Source organism: Danio rerio, chromosome 18, assembly GCF_052040795.2.
Source record: "Danio rerio strain M-AB ecotype USA chromosome 18, GRCz13ab, whole genome shotgun sequence".
NCBI classification, from domain to species: Eukaryota; Metazoa; Chordata; class Actinopteri; order Cypriniformes; family Danionidae; genus Danio; species Danio rerio.
Window position 1 is genome coordinate 52,624,600 of NC_141038.1, and position 17,798 is coordinate 52,642,397.

General features: G+C 34.3%; 1 protein-coding gene across 10 annotated transcripts; it reads left to right on the plus strand.

Annotated features, from left to right (window-relative positions):
- Nucleotides 1–209: 209 nt before the first annotated feature.
- On the plus strand, nt 210–16,917 carry yif1b (Yip1 interacting factor homolog B (S. cerevisiae)). 10 transcript variants are annotated; one of them, XR_015514262.1, is made up of 9 exons: nt 262–451; nt 2,717–2,937; nt 3,736–3,840; nt 5,015–5,093; nt 5,576–5,633; nt 8,257–8,412; nt 10,737–10,830; nt 13,897–14,977; nt 15,149–16,917. XR_015514262.1 is itself a non-coding variant. In NM_001007334.1 (8 exon segments), coding segments are annotated over 8 exon segments (915 nt in total). In that variant the 5' UTR covers nt 210–405; the 3' UTR covers nt 14,053–14,410.
- Nucleotides 16,918–17,798: the final 881 nt, after the last annotated feature.

Genomic DNA, 17,798 nt, shown 5'->3' on the forward strand with positions numbered 1-17,798 from the left:
AAATGGAACAAAAATGCATTTTATATACAACTATGATTAGCAAGAAATACTAAATAAAAGTTTATAGAAGGCTGCAATAAAACGGAAACATGTGACTCAAATATATTCTTTAAAAACAAATAAATAAATAGTCGACCAATATAAAATGTTGTAAACGTAATATTATATAAAACTTCAAAGCTTTCCAGACGCTTTACGTTACGCTGTCCAATCGTGAGCGGATCCGTGTGCGTGACCCGGAAGAAATATCAGTGCGACGCTCTCTGATCCGCCCGAGTTTTCCTGCCGCTGCTAATTTTAGTTTCTCTACACCGGCAGCTTGTCGGTTACAAGTCTAAATGTGTTGATAAATATTTATATATGTGTCTCGTAACTATTTAACAACGTATATCATTGAGGGGAGAGATGATGGAGTACCCGAATCAGAGTGGGTTCAGACAGCGTAAGTTACGTACGTGAACGTTGTGATTCAGAGGCGTTCAGTTTCTTTCTGTCAGCGAATAAACAAGCTGCTGTCACTGAATGTTAAGCGTCATAGACACGTCTAGAGAATATCTGAACACTTGTATTCGTGTTGTTTTGTTAAATAAGCGTGTGTTCTCCTTATTCTGACATGTTAGAATTCATCTCATAATGTGTTTATTTTAATTGAGGCAAAGTTGGTTTTATATCTGCACGTTCGTTAATTTTAGAACACTGACGACTATATATACTCTCACCGGCCACTTACTAGGACCTGTGTGGGACACTTTTTGCCTTCAGAACTGCCTTAATCCTTTATGGCATAGATTCATCAAGCTACTGGAAATATTCCTCAGAGATTTTGCTCCATATTGTCATGATAGCATCACACAGTTGCTGCAGATTTGTCGGCTGCACATCCATGATGCCAATCTCCCGTTCCACCACATCCCAAAGCTGCTCTATTGGATTGAGCTCTGCCGACTGTGGAGGCCATTTGAGTACAGTGAACTCATTGTCATGTTCAAGATACCAGTCTGAGATGATTCACGCTTTATGACATGGTGTGTTATCCTGCTGGAAGCAGCCATCAGAAGATGGAGACACTGTGCTCATAAAGGGATGGACATGGTCAGCAGCAATACTCAGGTAGGCTGTGGCGTTGATGCTCAATTGGTACTAATGGACCCAAAGTGTGCCAAGACAATCTCCCCCACACCATTACACCACCACCACCAGCCTGAACCGCTGATACAAGGCAGGATGATCCATGCTTTCATGTTGTTGAGGCCAAATTGTGACCCGAGCATCTGAATGCGTCAGCAGAAATGGAGACTCATCAGAGCAGCAACGTTTCTCCAATCTTCTATTGTCCAGTTTTGGTGAGTCTGTGTGAATTGTAGCCTCAGTTTCCTGTTCTTAGCTGACAGGAGCGGCACCCGGTGTGCTCTTCTGCTGCTGTAGCCCATCCGCCTCAAGGTTGGACGTGTTGTGTGTTCAGAGATGCTCTTCTGCAGAGCTCGGTTGTAGCGAGTGCTTATTTGAGTCACTGTTGCCTTTCTATCAGCTGGAACCAGTCTGGCCATTCTCCTCTGACCTCTGGCCTCATCAACAAGGCATTTGCGCCCACAGAACTGCCGCTCGCTGGATATTTTCTCTTTGTCGGAGCATTCTTTGTAGATCCTAAAGATGGTTGTGCGTGAAAATCCCAGTAGATCAGCAGTTTCTGAAAAACTGGCACATCTGGCAGCACCAACCATGCCACGTTCAAAGTCACTTAAATCCTCTTTCTTCCCCATTCTGATGCTCGCTTTGAACAGCAGCAGATTGTCTTGACCATGTCTACATGCCATTATAATTTCCCTATTTAGAATTTGCAAAGAATACTTTTCTGAAATTATATTAATAATGAGAAAGTCTGCATGTGCGAATATAAAATATTGCCTCAATCCTCATCTTTTATTTGTTTGTTTGCTCACATTCAGTAGAATATATATATACATGTATGTATGTATGTATGTATGCATGCATGCATGTATGTATGTATGTATGTATGTATGTATGTATTGTATGTATGTATGTCTATATATATATATATATATATTTATATATATATGTGTGTGTGTGTGTGTGTGTATGTGTATATATATATAATCTTGTAGATTAATCAAAATAATCTTGTAGATTAATAAAAAACATTGAAATGAGTTGCATAATAATTATATTCTAAGTAGATGAGCATTCAAAGTGAAAACTAGATTATTTAGCTTACCCCATTAGCAGATTATTTAGCTTCTTGTAAGTAAAAACTCACTTAATTTTGACTTTTTTTTTTTAAGCAAGACAATATGTTTAGCTTTTCTAGAAAATTCTTCAAGAATGTTCAAGAAGCAAGACAAAAAAGTTTTTTTTTTTTTTTTTTTGGCGGTCAGTTGTTAAAATAATGCTCATTTAGTTCAGTTTAGTTTATTTGTTCACAGGGTCAATGCACAGTAACCAACCTTATTGTAAAATGTACCAGACTTAGCTAAGAATGGCTGTTTTTCATCTGTAGACCCTTGACAGAATGTTAAAAAGTCACACCTAAAAAAAAGAAGCAAAGCATAATAACACAAAATACAGGTAATCAGTAAGACACAAGTAGAAGAAGGAGGGTAAAAACAACAACAACAACAATTTCAGCAGGAGAGGACAGCATAGCCAACAACAAACAGTACAACATTGCTTGAGTTTAATGTGATTCTCTGTATTTCAGTGCCGCAGGTCAGGATGCGAGGGTCCGCGATGGAGCCCAGTGACCCCACACAGTTATTTGATGACACCAGTTCCGGAGTGAACAAACAAGAGCCCGGCAGGGTCGGAAAAAGCCCCGATGTGTTTTCAGGACAGAACCTGCTCTCGGACCCCATGTCAAACCTCGCCATGGCCTACGGCAGCAGTCTGGCATCCCACGGCAAAGAGATGATGGATAAGAACGTATGTTTTGGTCACACTTGCTTTTAATGTACAATTCATGCTATTACCAAACCATTAACTAAGACTTTTAGCTCAATAAACTACTAATTAACTGCTTATTAAGAGTTAGTAGGGTAGGATTAGGGATGTAAAGTAGGATCATATGTTATAAGTGCTAATAAACAGTTAATATCTTAATAATAGGCTGGTAATAAGCTTGAAGTAAATGGTGTGAGTTGATACTTAAACTAAAGTCTTACTAAATTTTCTTGTTGTGATGAATTGCTGAAGCTTTTCTATCAGTATGTGGTATTATCATGATATTGAATTAAGCTGCAAATTAAACATTTACACAAATACTTAAAGTAATACTTTGTTGTTGATATTAAATTAATATTAATTAATATTAACATTAATATTGATTGTGTAAACCAAATTCAATTGCAAAAAGGATTATAAAGTGCAAAAGTTAACACTTTAAAATACAATAAAGTCTCAGTAGATGTTTTTAATGGATTAAAATAAACAGTGATAAAAAGGTAGATTTAATGCAGCTACTGTGTTGATATTATGCACAGTTGAAAAGTGTCCAATTATTATAAAGCGAATCTATTATTATTAATAAATTATTTCTTCTGTCAACTACAAATGAAGATGTCTGTGTGCTGCTGATAGCATGTGATGTGTCGAAACAAGAAGTGTTTTGTTTCTCCTTACAGAGCCGCAGGATTAATTCTGAGTGCATTATGTGTTTCTATGAACCCCGATATTATTTTGTATCTGATTATAAAGCAAAGTGTCTCTCTTTTTGGTCTACAGCTGGACCGTTTCATCCCCATCTCTAAGCTGAAGTACTACTTTGCAGTAGACACTGTATATGTTGGAAAGAAACTCGGATTGCTGGTTTTTCCCTACATGCATGATGTAAGCTCACCACACTTATGCAAGTAGTATAATTAGTTGTGAACTGGACATATTTCATCATATACATTGCATGTTATTTTCCACAGAATTAAAGTATATTAGTTTGAATTGAAATTTGATGATGGCTGAACTATTTTAAACATAATATGAATATTATATTTCTGAAGAATTTATTAGATATTTTGAAGAATGTTGTTAATCGGTAACCATTGACTTCCATTGTAGGAAAAAAAAATCTATGGGTATTAACGGTTACCGGTTCAGACTAGTTTGAAAGTGTATTTGAATTTTTTCTAAGGGGGTAAACTATATTTCAAGAGTTCACACTTAGCTGATGGTTGATAATAAAGCTAGTTTGGCGTGCTGTTCCTGGAGAGAGCCCTGAGTTTATAAGATCCTCGAGCCCTGGGCTCCCTCCCATTGCAAGGCGAGAGGGGAGTTTGAGCTCAGGTAGATCTCGCTGACTCCCCCTCCTGCTTATTGTAGCTAAGTGTCAGATATGGATGCTGAAGGTGTACTCAGAGTTTGGCTAAAATATTTTGGATTAATTGTTTAGGGTGCTTGTGTTTGAACTGTGGGAGGAAACCGGAGGAAAACCCATGCTATCACAGGGAGAACGAGCTAAACTCCACACAGAAATGTCGCCTGGTTTGGAAGGGAATTAAACCAGGGGCATTCTTACTGTAAGACAACAGTGCTAATCACTGGCCACCGTGTCGCCCGTTTGAAAGAAGGGAAAGTAGAAATGGGTGGGGGGGTTTCTTCAAGACGAAGATATTGAGATGAGAAAAGTCTGATTATTCATAGTGAGTTAAGGATCGTCTGAAAGGATAATTAGTCATTAGCTAAAGTTGGAACAGCTGTGAACAATCATAAGCATGTGATCCTCTCCAAATTTGTTTATAAATAAACTTCACAAAGAGATTTGTCATTGCTGACTCGTGTTTTTCCAAACTTCATTTACTTTCTGAAAATCCAAAATAAGAGATTTGAAGGCTGATACTGTGACTAAATATGCTGGATTACTCAAATTATATAGACTTTGACTAAATGTCCTTATTTTAACCTTTGGAGATTGAGAGATTTGTTGTGTGGAAGATGTCCAGCGTGTGTTATTTTGGCGGTGTAAAGAGATAATCGTGTTTTAACTTCTGAATGTTTGTTTATGGTGCAGAACTGGGAGGTGAACTATCAGCAGGACACACCAGTCGCTCCACGCTTCGATATCAACGCCCCTGACCTCTATATTCCAGGTACGGCTCCAAACCTTTAGATTTTTAGTGGTGCTGTCAAAAGATTTATTGTGTTTAAAATAAAAGCGTGTGTTTACATCCGGAAAGTGTTGATAGCGCTTCACTTTTTCCATGTTTGTTTAGGTTACAGCCTTATTCTAAAATGGATTAAATTAATTTATTTCCTCAAAATTCTACACACAATCCATGTATTGTATAAGTACATGTAAATAATTAATATCAGTCCATATTTAAATGAATAGCTACACTGTAAATAAACATTATAAAAACATGCTCTCTGTCTTTTTATTGTTTGTTTATTTTTAAAGTGCATTGTGTGACCTGTATTATAGTTCTTTTACTTCTGCAGCACAGTGCTCAATCATTGTGTTTATTTGTGCTTTATAAGTCAATAATTAAACTGGTATGACTTTACAGTAACGTGCATGAATATATTTTGATTGACATGCGTCTGTTTATTTTTGCTGTGTTCTCATTGGCAGTGATGGGATTCATTACATATGTCCTGGTTGCAGGCCTGGCTCTGGGCACACAGAACCGGTAAGAGTTTAATTGGATTCTGAGAAAACTGCTTGGGAATGTCATGTCTCTGTGTGGTCTGGCTGATAATGACTGAATTCTTCGCTCTGATGTTTGGGTTATTTTATGTGTTATCAGTGTTGTTCTTAAGACTTGCCCTTCAGCCGGTTTACAAGAATTCAGAAAATTCCTTTAGGAGAAAAACCTCCTCCACTTTTACTTCCCGTCACACATTAGCAGAGCTCAGAGAATCCACTGTTTATCTGTCTGGCTTTATCTGTTAAACAAAACTGTTTCTTACAGAATCTGCCCGCGGATGCCCTTCCCACTGCAACCCATCTCTGGGAAACATCCACACACTCATTCACACTTATACACTATGGACAATTTAGCCTACCCAATTCACCTGTACCGCATGTCTTTGGACTGTGGGGGAAACCGGAGCACCCGGAGGAAAGTCACGTGGACGGAGAGAACATGCAAACTCCACACAGAAACACCAACTGACCCAGCCAAAGCTCGAACCAGGCACCTTTTTGCTGGAGGTGACAGCACTACCTACTGCACAACAGCATCGCTATTATTATTATTATTAATAATATTATTATTATTTGTATTATTATTCATAAACAAATAATAATTAAGACATTTTAATACAATAATATTAATATGTTCCATTAATAAAATTATGATAAAATATAAATAAATATATTATTAATATTAATAAATAATATTAATAACATTGTTAAATGCATTTTTGCAACATTAATAAAATTATATCTATTTATTAATTACCATAATTAAATACTACTAAATAACTGCTACTAAATAGCTGTTAAATACGGTGTGGTTCAGAGATGGTATCAGATGGTAATATTACAATGCTTTCAACATATACTGAATTACTGTAATATTTACTGTTTTTACCATATGACAAGATAAGTAATACTATAAAGAATGTCCTACTAATATGTCAGAAATTATTATTATTATTGTTATTATTGTTGTCCATAAACATAATTAAAACATTTTAATACAATAATATTAAAATGTTCCATTAATAATATTACAATAAAATATAAATAAAAAGATTATTAACACAATTATTAAATAATATTAATAACGTTGTCTAAAAATATATTTAAAATATCATTATCATTTTGAACATTTTAATACAATAATATTGTAACACACATTTTAGCAACATAATAAATAGTTCTAATATTATTAATTACCATAATTAAATACTACAAAATAGCTGCTACTAAATAGATATTAAATACTGTGTAGTTCAGTGATAGCATCAGATGCTAATACCACAGTGCTTTCAACATACACTAAATTACTGAAATATTTACAGTATTACCTTATTATTATAGAGAATGTCCCACAAAAAATATTATGAATAATTAAATGTCTTCTACTATTATTATTATTATTAGGACTTTTATCTATAAACACATAATGACTATTATTAATCCTTTTAATATTTTTAATGCAATAATATTGCAATTTTTTCTTAATAACATTAAAATCAAATAATAATATAAATTAAATAGTTTATTAAATATAATTTTTGTTGTAATTATTCTTGTTTTTGTTATTATTATTATTATTATTATTATTATTATTATTATTATTATTTATAAACACACCATTATTAACCCTTTATAAATATACCCTGAATAAAGTAAAATTGAAATGTTCCCTTAATATTAAAATAAAATAACAATAGAAATTTAATATATAATTAAATATAATTATCATATTGTGTTTTGTTGGTTCTTTTTTTTGTTGTTGTTGTTGTTATTATCTTTAAACAAATTTATTACTGTCTAAAATGTATGTAAAATCGTATTACACCTTTAAACATTTTAACACAATAATATTATAACGCACATTGTGACAACATGGGGTGATGCGGTGGCGCAGTGGGTTGCACGATCACTTCATAGCAAGCCTCGGCTTGAGCCTCGGCTGGGTTCGAGCCTCGGCTGGGTCAGTTGGCATTTCTGTGTGGTTTGCATGTTCTTCCCGTGTTGGCGTGGGTTTGCTCCGGGTGCTCCGGTTTCCCCCACAGACTTGCATAGGGGAATCGGGTAAGCCAAAATTGACCATGGTGTGTGAGTATGAATGAGTGTGTATGGATGTTTCCCAGTGATAAGTTGCAGCTGGAAGGGCATCCGCTGTGTAAAATGTATGCTGGATAAGTTGGCGGTTCATTCCTCTGTGTCGACCCCAGATTAATAAAGGGACTAAAATGAAAGAACAAATGAAGCAACACCATATTCTAACCATTATATACTAATTTACATTATTACATAATTGATGCTGTTAAATAGGTATTAAATACCCCAAAAACACATCAGGAAACATTACTTGCAACATCATAGCCATCACTCCCAGTTCAAATGATCAAAAACTGTATGATGTTTTATTTTTCATATAAACTTGAGTGTTTTGTAAGCGGTTTTCTCAGGAGGACAGCGTTTTAAGGATTTCCCGAGTTTCAGAGGGAAATGGGAAACTGCTGAGACGTCAAACAGGACTTCCTGCGATTGTCTTGACCCAAGTTTTTGTGCTTGTTAATAGTCATAATAAAGTATTTGTTCCTCATTTCTTGGCTTTCGCTTCTCTTTTCCAGGTTTTCTCCTGAAATTCTGGGCATTCAGGCCAGCTCAGCATTGGTGTGGCTCATTATTGAGGTTTTAGCTGTCCTTCTCAGTCTTTACCTGGTGACGGTTAACACCGACCTCACCACCATCGACCTGGTGGCCTTTTCTGGATACAAATATGTTGGGTAAGACAGGGTTTGCATAGGCTTCCCGGTATATAATTATTTTTACACTAATGTCTACATCCTGTCTGATTTTATACGTATTTTGGACACTAGGTGGTGCTATCGGCAGCACTCTCAATTGTCTTATATGCTTGATTATAGTCATTTAATAGTTTTTATTTAGAGTAATTACAATAAAACTAAAAGGTTTTAATAAAAAGGTCACACTTTATTTTAATTTATTTAGAATAAGATCATACTTTCTAAACACTTATAAACAGAAATATCTTAATATTAGACGGGTAATAAGCTAATAGTATGTGATTTGTTATTTCAACCAAAGTATTACTGAAAGTGTTCATTTCAACTCTTAGTGAAAACAAATGCATGACATTATTAATACATCACTGAGGAATGTTTCGTTAATAATGGTTACACTTTTAACTCGGTTATTTGTCCTCATACCAGGTATAATAATTAACAGGGTTTTCTTTCAGCCTTTTAAATGTACAGGCCTCATCTATCCTCATCCTTCAGCAAAAGAACTGCTTTTATGATACTATTTACAGAGCAACCCCATCGTTTCTTGTACAACAACATGTACATATTTTTATCTAAACTGTGAAAAATTGTTATTATAAAAGGCTCCAAAATATTTAGTTTCTAACAAATAAAATGTGAAATTATTTTCTACTTGTTGTAGGACCATATTTATTTACACATTTCATTACTTTAATGTTTTTGTATTTAAAAGTTTAATTTTATATTTATTAGTTTATTTTAAATCAAAATTCCAGAATGAATTTATTTACTGTATCATATATAGTGATTTTTAATAATTATTTATTTTTTGTGTGCATTAAATTAAATAAACATGCATTATATTATATAAATATACATATGTATTATATATAATAATGTTTTATTGCATTATTTTATATATTTAGTTATTAAAATGCATAAAAACATAATTAATATGTTTACTTCTTTTATGCTATTGTGTTTACCTTCGTCAAATATTTGTTATTTTATTATTTAATTGAAATTTCAGATCTAAAGAAATTAATTTATATATTAAATATATTGCATTAATATATATATATATATATATATATATATATATATATATATATATATATATATATATATATATATATTTTTTTTTTTTTTTTTTTTAATGAAATATATTTAATATATAAATTATTTTATATAAATAATTAATATACATATATTTTATATATATATATAAAATATTTTTTATGAAATATATTTAATATATAAATTAATTTATATATATATATATATATATATATATATATATATATATATATATATATATATAAATAATTAATATACATATATTATATATATATATATATATATATATATATATATATATATATATAAATAATTAATATACATATATTATATATATATATATATATATATATATATATATATATATATATATATATATATATATTTATTTATTTATTTATTTATTTATTTATTTTTTATTTTTATTTTTTTTCTTAGACCACTAGCGTTTCTTTGGGGCCAGCACTCAGGTCATTAAACATATTAATTGCCAATCTAAATTAAATTGAATGTCAACATCTGTATTTTTAAAGGTTGTAAAAACAAATAGTCCATAAACGCCTTATTTTCTTTTCTTCTATTATTAATTTCAGCAACTTGTCATGAATTTCCACATCTCCTTTACTACTGTATCTCCAGAGAAATGCAGAATCATTTCTGGTAAAATGACTTGCTGATTTCAGGCAGAAGTGACCAAAAAGTCTGCGAATGATATTTAAAACATCAGGATGTGAAAGTGACTGGAGATGACCTGCTGATTCTGAATGACGAGCACTTCCTCAGATATCAATATTAAAAGCAGACTTGCAGATGTAAGGTTTAACGGGTTCAATAAACACGCTCACAACGGAAAGATGATAAAATACAGCGTCATGTTAGGTCACTCAGATAAGACCAAGCCGTTGTTTGAAACTGAATGTGCTTGCACTCACAATAACAGGAAAACATTCTGGTTTTGTGACCTAAAGTCAAACATCGTGCACTTATGACGTTTGTGTCTTCATAAACTCTCTGAAAAGTATTTTTATGACACGAGACATGAATTTAGCGTGTTCCCCAGCCTGTCTGGACTCCTGCCATCTGTCTTTTTGAGCAACTTTTACTCCACTGGGTATGGTTTGTAATATCTGCATTGTGATTGGTCAGATCACCTGTCAATCAAACACCTGGGGAAAGCTAATCTGCATATAATGCATGCTTTCATTGGAATAAGCAGCTGTGAAATGTGTGTGTGTGTGTTTCCTCAGGATGATTGTGGGAGTGGTTGCAGGACTTCTGTTTGGACGGACGGGATATTACCTCGCTCTGCTGTGGTTCTGCGCCTCCATTTTTGTCTTCACGGTGCGTATCGAGAAATGACATCGTACACTGTTGTATGCAAAATTATACATTCATAATCATGTTCACGTTTGACATTTCTTAAATGCATGCTGTTTCTGTGTAAAGGCCACCTGTTTTATCTCTTTTACAAGATGTAAGATAAGCCTTTGGTGTCTCCGGTCTTTGTCTATAAAGTTTCAGCTCAAAACACCTATCAGATTATTTATTATAGCCTCCAGAATGTGCCAGTTTTGGTGTCTGAGTACAGTGTAGCTGTTTTTGTAGCCCGTGGCTTTAAATGCAAATGAGCTGCTTCTCCCCACCCACTGTTCCCACGTGCGTGTGTTTCTTATCATGCGTTACGTCAGATAAACAGCAGTCAGTGACAGATGAAGCTGAAATACAGGTCATCAGTCAAAAACACCAAGTACGTTTATTTGTTGTATTTGTGAGTTTATTCAAGCCTTTCTGATGTGATGAGTCTCACACAAATGCCAATTTTCCAATACATCAACTGTTGAACTGCCTTCTTATCATCACAAATACTGCAGAAAACCAGCATGGACTTTAGATTCTTACAGAAATCAGTCAAGTTTGGTGAAGGAGAAATCATGGTTTGGGGTTCCATTCAGTGCGAGAGATCTGCAGAGTGGATCAACATCAACAGTCTGAGGTATCAAGTGATTTGTGCTGCCCATTACATTACAAACCACAGGAGAGGGACAATTCTCCAGCAGGATAGCGCTCATTCTCATACTTCAGCCTCCACATCAAAGCTCCTGAAAGCAGAGAAGGTCAAGCTGCTCCAGGATTGGCCAGCCCAGTCACCAGACATGAACATTATTGAGCATGTCTGGGGTAAGATGATGGAGGAGGCGTTGAAGATGAACACAAAGACTCTTGATGAACTCTGGGAGTCCTGCAAGAACGCTTTCTTTGCTGTTACGTTATGGAACTTTGCATGGCTCCACACAGAAGCCAGACCCGTAACAATAAATAATATTAAAGTAAAATAATTAGGACACCTCTAAATTAATGAGGAGCCCTGAGTCTCATCTCCCGTTCAAAAGGAAAAACAACAACAAAGGCGTCTGACCAAAGAAATAACGTAAAGTTGAATGTATTTGACATTTAACCTCAAAGCAGAGATTAAAAAAAACCTTGAAGTCGATGGTTACAGGTTTCTAATTTTTTTTTTTTACTCTCTCTCAAACCTTTATAAATCTATTACTTGCATTGAACACACGAGAAGATATTTTGAAGAATGCTGAAAATCTGTAACCATTGACTTCCATAAAAACTAATACTATTGAAGTCAACGGTTACAGGTTTCCAGTATTCTTTAAACTATCGTATAAAATATTTTGAAGAATGCTGAAAACCTGTAACCATTAACTTCTATAGTAAAAACAAATACTATTGAAGTCAATTGTTACAGGTTTCTGCCATTCTTTACACTATCTTCCTTTGTGTTAAGCATAATAAAAGACACTCATGAAGATTTGAAACAAGTGAAGGACTAGTAAACAATGACAGAATTTGTACTCTCCCTCAAACCTTTATAAGTTCCTTTATTTTTGTTGAACAAAGGAGAAGATTTGACTTCCATAGTAAAAACAAATACTATTGAAGTCAATGGTTACAGGTTTCTACTTTTTTTCACATTTGTAATCTACCTCAAACCTTTATAAATCTATTTCTTCCATTGAACACACAAGAAGATATTTTGAAGAATGGTGAAAACCTGTAACCATTGACTTCCATAAAAACTAATACTATTGAAGTCAATGGGTACAGGTTTTCAGTATTCTTCAAACTATCTTAAAAATATTTTGAAGAATGCTGAAAACCTGTAACCATTGACTTCCATAAAAACAAATACAATTGAAAACAATACTTACAGGTTTCTAGTATTCTTCTTAAAAATATTTTGAAAAATGCTGAAAACCTGTAACCATTGACTTCATAAAACTAATACTATTGAAGTCAACGGTTACAGGTTTCCAGTATTCTTTAAACTATCTTATAGAATATTTAGAAAAATGCTTAAAACCTGTAACCATTGACTTCCATAGTAAAAACAAATACTATGAAAGTCAATAGTTACAGGTTTCTGCCATTCTTTAAACTATCTTCCTTTGTGTTAAGCAAAATAAAAGACACTCATGAAGATTTGAAACAAGTAAGCAATGACAGAATTTGTACTCTCCCTCAAACCTTTCCTCAAACCTAAATTCCTTTATTTTGTTGAACACACAAGCAGATTTAAAGAATGCTGAAAAACTGTAGCCATTGACTCCCATACTATAAAACTAATACTATGGAAGTCAATGGTTACAGGTTTCCAGTATTCTTCAAACTATCTTATAAAATATTTAGAAAAATGCTGAAAACCTGTAACCATTGACTTCCATAGTGAAAAATATCAAGTATCCTGAGTTGGAACTAAACATTGGGAGCTGATAGTGACGTTACACGAGGACACGAGAATGCTGAAGAACGCATATTGAGAAACAGCCCATGAAACCTGTCGGAGAGACAGAGGAAAGAGGCGGAGAGAAGAGAACCACAACAGAGGCATCTACAACACAAAGAAAAACTCACTACTTAAAATAAGATGTATATTTTTGTGTTGTTGTTAAATAAATTGAGGAAACACATAACATGTATTTGACTTTGCCGTTCCAGATGACTTTATTAATCAGTGATTTGAGTCATGTCAGAGATGTATAGATGCAGTCCTCCAAGCTCATGATGGAGTCAGACACAATATTCATTCTGTCTCCACTGCAGCAGGACTTTATATTCTATACTGGACATTATTTCTGTTCAGTGATGAGCAGAGTCAGAGCTTACTGTCCTAATGTAATCATTAATAATCAAGACATGATGAGATTTTATTGTGCTCAAATAAGCAAAACCTAGAGGCCTTTAGAGAGCCACTTCTGATACCAAACGATTAACTAGAAGTCAACTTATATTTGCTGTTCCTTAAACTGGAATAGAAAGTGATGTTATGCACTGAAACTAACAGCTAATCCAGCTTGGCAGTACAGGCCCCTGATGCTCGTGTGTTTTTGGTTTCAGATTCGTACGCTGCGGTTAAAGATCCTCTCTGAAGCGGCGGCAGAGGGACGCTTAGTGAGAGGAACCAAAAACCAGCTGCGGATGTACCTGACCATGGCCATCGCTGCAGCTCAGCCTGTCTTCATGTACTGGCTGACCTTTCACCTGGTCAGGTAGAGGAGTCAATTTCATGAACAAGCAACTCCTCATCAGCACACACATGCACCCACGCACACATTCAGACACACACATACACAGAGAACAAACCAACGGACACGCGCTGAGAGCACAATGTCTCTATCTGAACTCGACTCGCCCTGCCGTCTTTTTGTATGTTTTGGGTTTGTACATTTCTGTTTTGTATGATGTACAGTGTAATTGTTGATTTGTTTTGTATGTTTATGCGACGGCGTTGTTCAGATGCTGGGACTGTGCCAGGCCATGGATGGGAATGTTTTTGGTGACTCAAACCAAATGAAAGCGCCTCTGTGTGATGATTTATTTTTAATCCATATTAAAGCGCGCTGTGTTTGTTGCCAGACTAACAGATGCATAGAAGAATAGAGCTTAAAGTGGAAAGTTCACCCCTAAATGTGAAAATGTACTCTCTATTTACTCTACTTCAAACTCTTATGAGCTCTTTTTATTCTGTTGAATAGAAAATACTTTGAAGAATGCTGAAAAACTCTAACCATTGGCTTACATGAAAAACAAATACTATTGAAGTCAATGGTTACAGGTTTTTAGCTTTCTTCAAACTAACTTCTTTTATGTTTAACAAGTAAATAATGGGTAGACAATGACAATTTTTACTCTTTCTCAAACCTTTATAAGTTCTTTTATTCTGTTGATCACAAAAAAAGATACTTTGAAGAATGCTGAAAACCTGTAACCATTGATTTCCATAGTAAAAACAAATACTATTGAAGTCAATGGTTACAGGTTTCTACTTGTTTTTTTTTTTTTTACATTTTTACTCTCAAACCTTTATAAATCTCTTTCTTCCATTGAAAACACAAGAAGATATTTTGAAGAATGCTAAAAACCTGTAACCATTGACTTCCATAGTAAAAACAAATACTATTAAAGTCAATGGTTACAGGTTTCTACTTGTTTTTTTTTGTTTGTTTTTGTTTTTTTACATTTTTACTCTCACACCTTTATGAATCTTTCTTCCATTGAAAACACAAGAAGATACTTTGAAGAATGCTGAAAACCTGTAACCATTGATTTCCATAGTAAAAACAAATACTGTTGAAGTCAATGGTTACAGGTTTCTACTTGTTTTTTTTTTTTTTTTTTACATTTTTACTCTCAAACCTTTATAAATCTCTTTCTTCCATTGAACACACAAGAAGATATTTTGAAGAATGCTGAAAACATGTAACCATTGACTTGCATAGTAAAAACCAATACTATGGAAGTCAATGGTTACAAGTTTTTGCCATTCTTCAAACTATCTTCTTTTGTGTTAAGCATAATAAAAGACACAAATAAAGATTTGAAACAAGTGAAGGACAAGTAAACAATGACAGAATTTGTACTCTCCCTCAAACCTTTATAAGTTCCTTTATTTTTGTTGAACAAAGGAGAAGATTTGAAGAATGCTGAAAGCCTGTAACCATTGACTTCCATAAAAATTAATACTATTAAAGTTAATGGTTACAGGTTTTCAGTATTCTTCAAACTATCTTATAAAATATTTTGAAAAATGCTGAAAACCTGTAACCATTGACTTCCCTAGTAAAAACATATTCAATGGAATTCTATGGTTACAGATTTCTGTCATTCTTCAAACTATCTTCTTTTGTGTTTAGCATAAGAAAGGACACTCATGAAGGTTTGAAACAAGGACGAGTAAACAATGTCAGAGATTTCACTGTCCCTCAAACCTGAAAACTGGTAGCCGTTGACTTACACAGTTAAAAACTGATACAATTGAAGTCAATGGTTACAGGTTTCCAGCATTCTTCAAACTATCTTATTTTGTGTTTAGCATTAGAAAAGACACTCATAAAGATTTGAAATTAGGATGAGTAAAAAAAGAAAGTAATTTACTTTCCCTCAAACCTTAATAATTTTCATGCTTTTCTTGAACACACAAGAAGATATTTTGAAGAATGCTGAAAACCTGTAACCATTGACTTCCATAGTAAAAACAAATACGATTGAAGTGATTGGTTACTGGTTTCCAGCATTCTTCAAACTATCTTTTAAAAATATTTTGAGGAATGCTGAAAAGCTGTAACATTTTTGTAACATTCTTCAACTTTCAAAGTGTGTTTAGCATAAGAAAAGACACTCATAAATAATGTCTGAAACACGTCAAGTCAACCATGTCAGGATTTTTACTCTCCCTCAAACCTTTATAATTATTTTTTTTCTGTTAAACACAAGAAGATATTGAAGAAACTGTAACCATTGACTTGCATAACTAATAATATTGAGGTCAATGGTTACAGGTTTCCAGCATTCCTCAAACTATCTGCTTATAAAAATATTTTGAAGAATGCTGAAAACCTGTAACCACTGACTTCCATAGTAAAAACAAATACTATTGAAGTCAATGGTTACAGGTTTATGGTATTCTTCAAAATATCTTATTTTGAGTTTAGCCTAAGAAAATACATTTAGAGTTTTGAAATTAGTGAAGAATGAGTGAACAAAGACAGAGTTTTACTCTCCATCAAACTAATTTTGCTTTATTGAACACAAGAAGATATTTTGAAGAATGCTGAAAACCTGTAACCATTGACTTCCTTAGTAAAAACAAATACTATGGAAATCAATAGTTACAGATCTCCAGCATACTTCGAACCTTCTTCTTTTGTGTTTAGCATAAGAAAAGACTCTCTTAAAAGTTTGAAACAAGTAAATGATGACAGAATTTCTGTTTTTGGGTGAGCTGCCCTCTTAATGCAGGACTGCCTTCTTGCACAACCGTTTCAGAATTTCGCAGGATGAACTCGCCTCGTGCATTTCAGGGTCAATTGCATTTTTTGTTTCATAATTTGTAAATGAAATAAATGGATGTTCCCAAGAGCTTCGAATGCAAGGCTGCTTTCTGAAATGATGTTGGTAGTCATTTACAGTGAATAACTGCAGCTTTGTCTGTGATGTTATATCGTGCAACACTCATTCATTTAATGTCTGCTTAGTCCCTTTATTAATCCGGGTCGCCACAGTGGATTGAACCACCAACTTATCCAGCAAGTTTTTACGCACCGGATGCCCTTCCAGCCGCAACCCATCTCTGGGAAACATCCACACACACACACTCACACACTACGGACAGTTTAGCCTACCCAATTCACCTGTACTGCATGTCTTTGGACTGTGAGGGAGACCGGAGCACCCGGAGGAAACCCACGCGAAGGCAAGGAGAACATGCAAACTCCACACAGAAACACCAACTGAGCCGAGGTTTGAACCAGCGACCTTCTTGCTGTCAGGCGACAGCACTACCTACTGCACCACTGCCTCGCCAGGGTGAATAATTCAGACTTCAAATGTGTATTATGTGATGGTTTTATTTTGAGTGCGATCAATCAGGGTTCATCTTTGCCCTGCAGTAGTTCTGATACACTTCACATGTCCTAAAAATAAAAGTGAGATATTGAGAAAACTGAATAAGAGATCGCCTATATAATTTAAGCTTTAGTAAAACTCGCAATTCACTTAATTAAAAGCACCACAAATCGGGACTGAAGTGTAGAGATTTACTCAAATGTATAAAAGAAGCTCTGTGTCTCGCTGGCTGAGCTCGGTCAGATCCACTTTTTCCATCTTCACAGCCACATGACCGCTCAGACCAAATGCAGGATATACGTCATTAAAGCAAACAAGTGCAAAGAGCGCCGCTGTGGGTATTGGGACGGAGACAAGAACAGATTCATGTGCATACACACGTGCTGGACATTGGG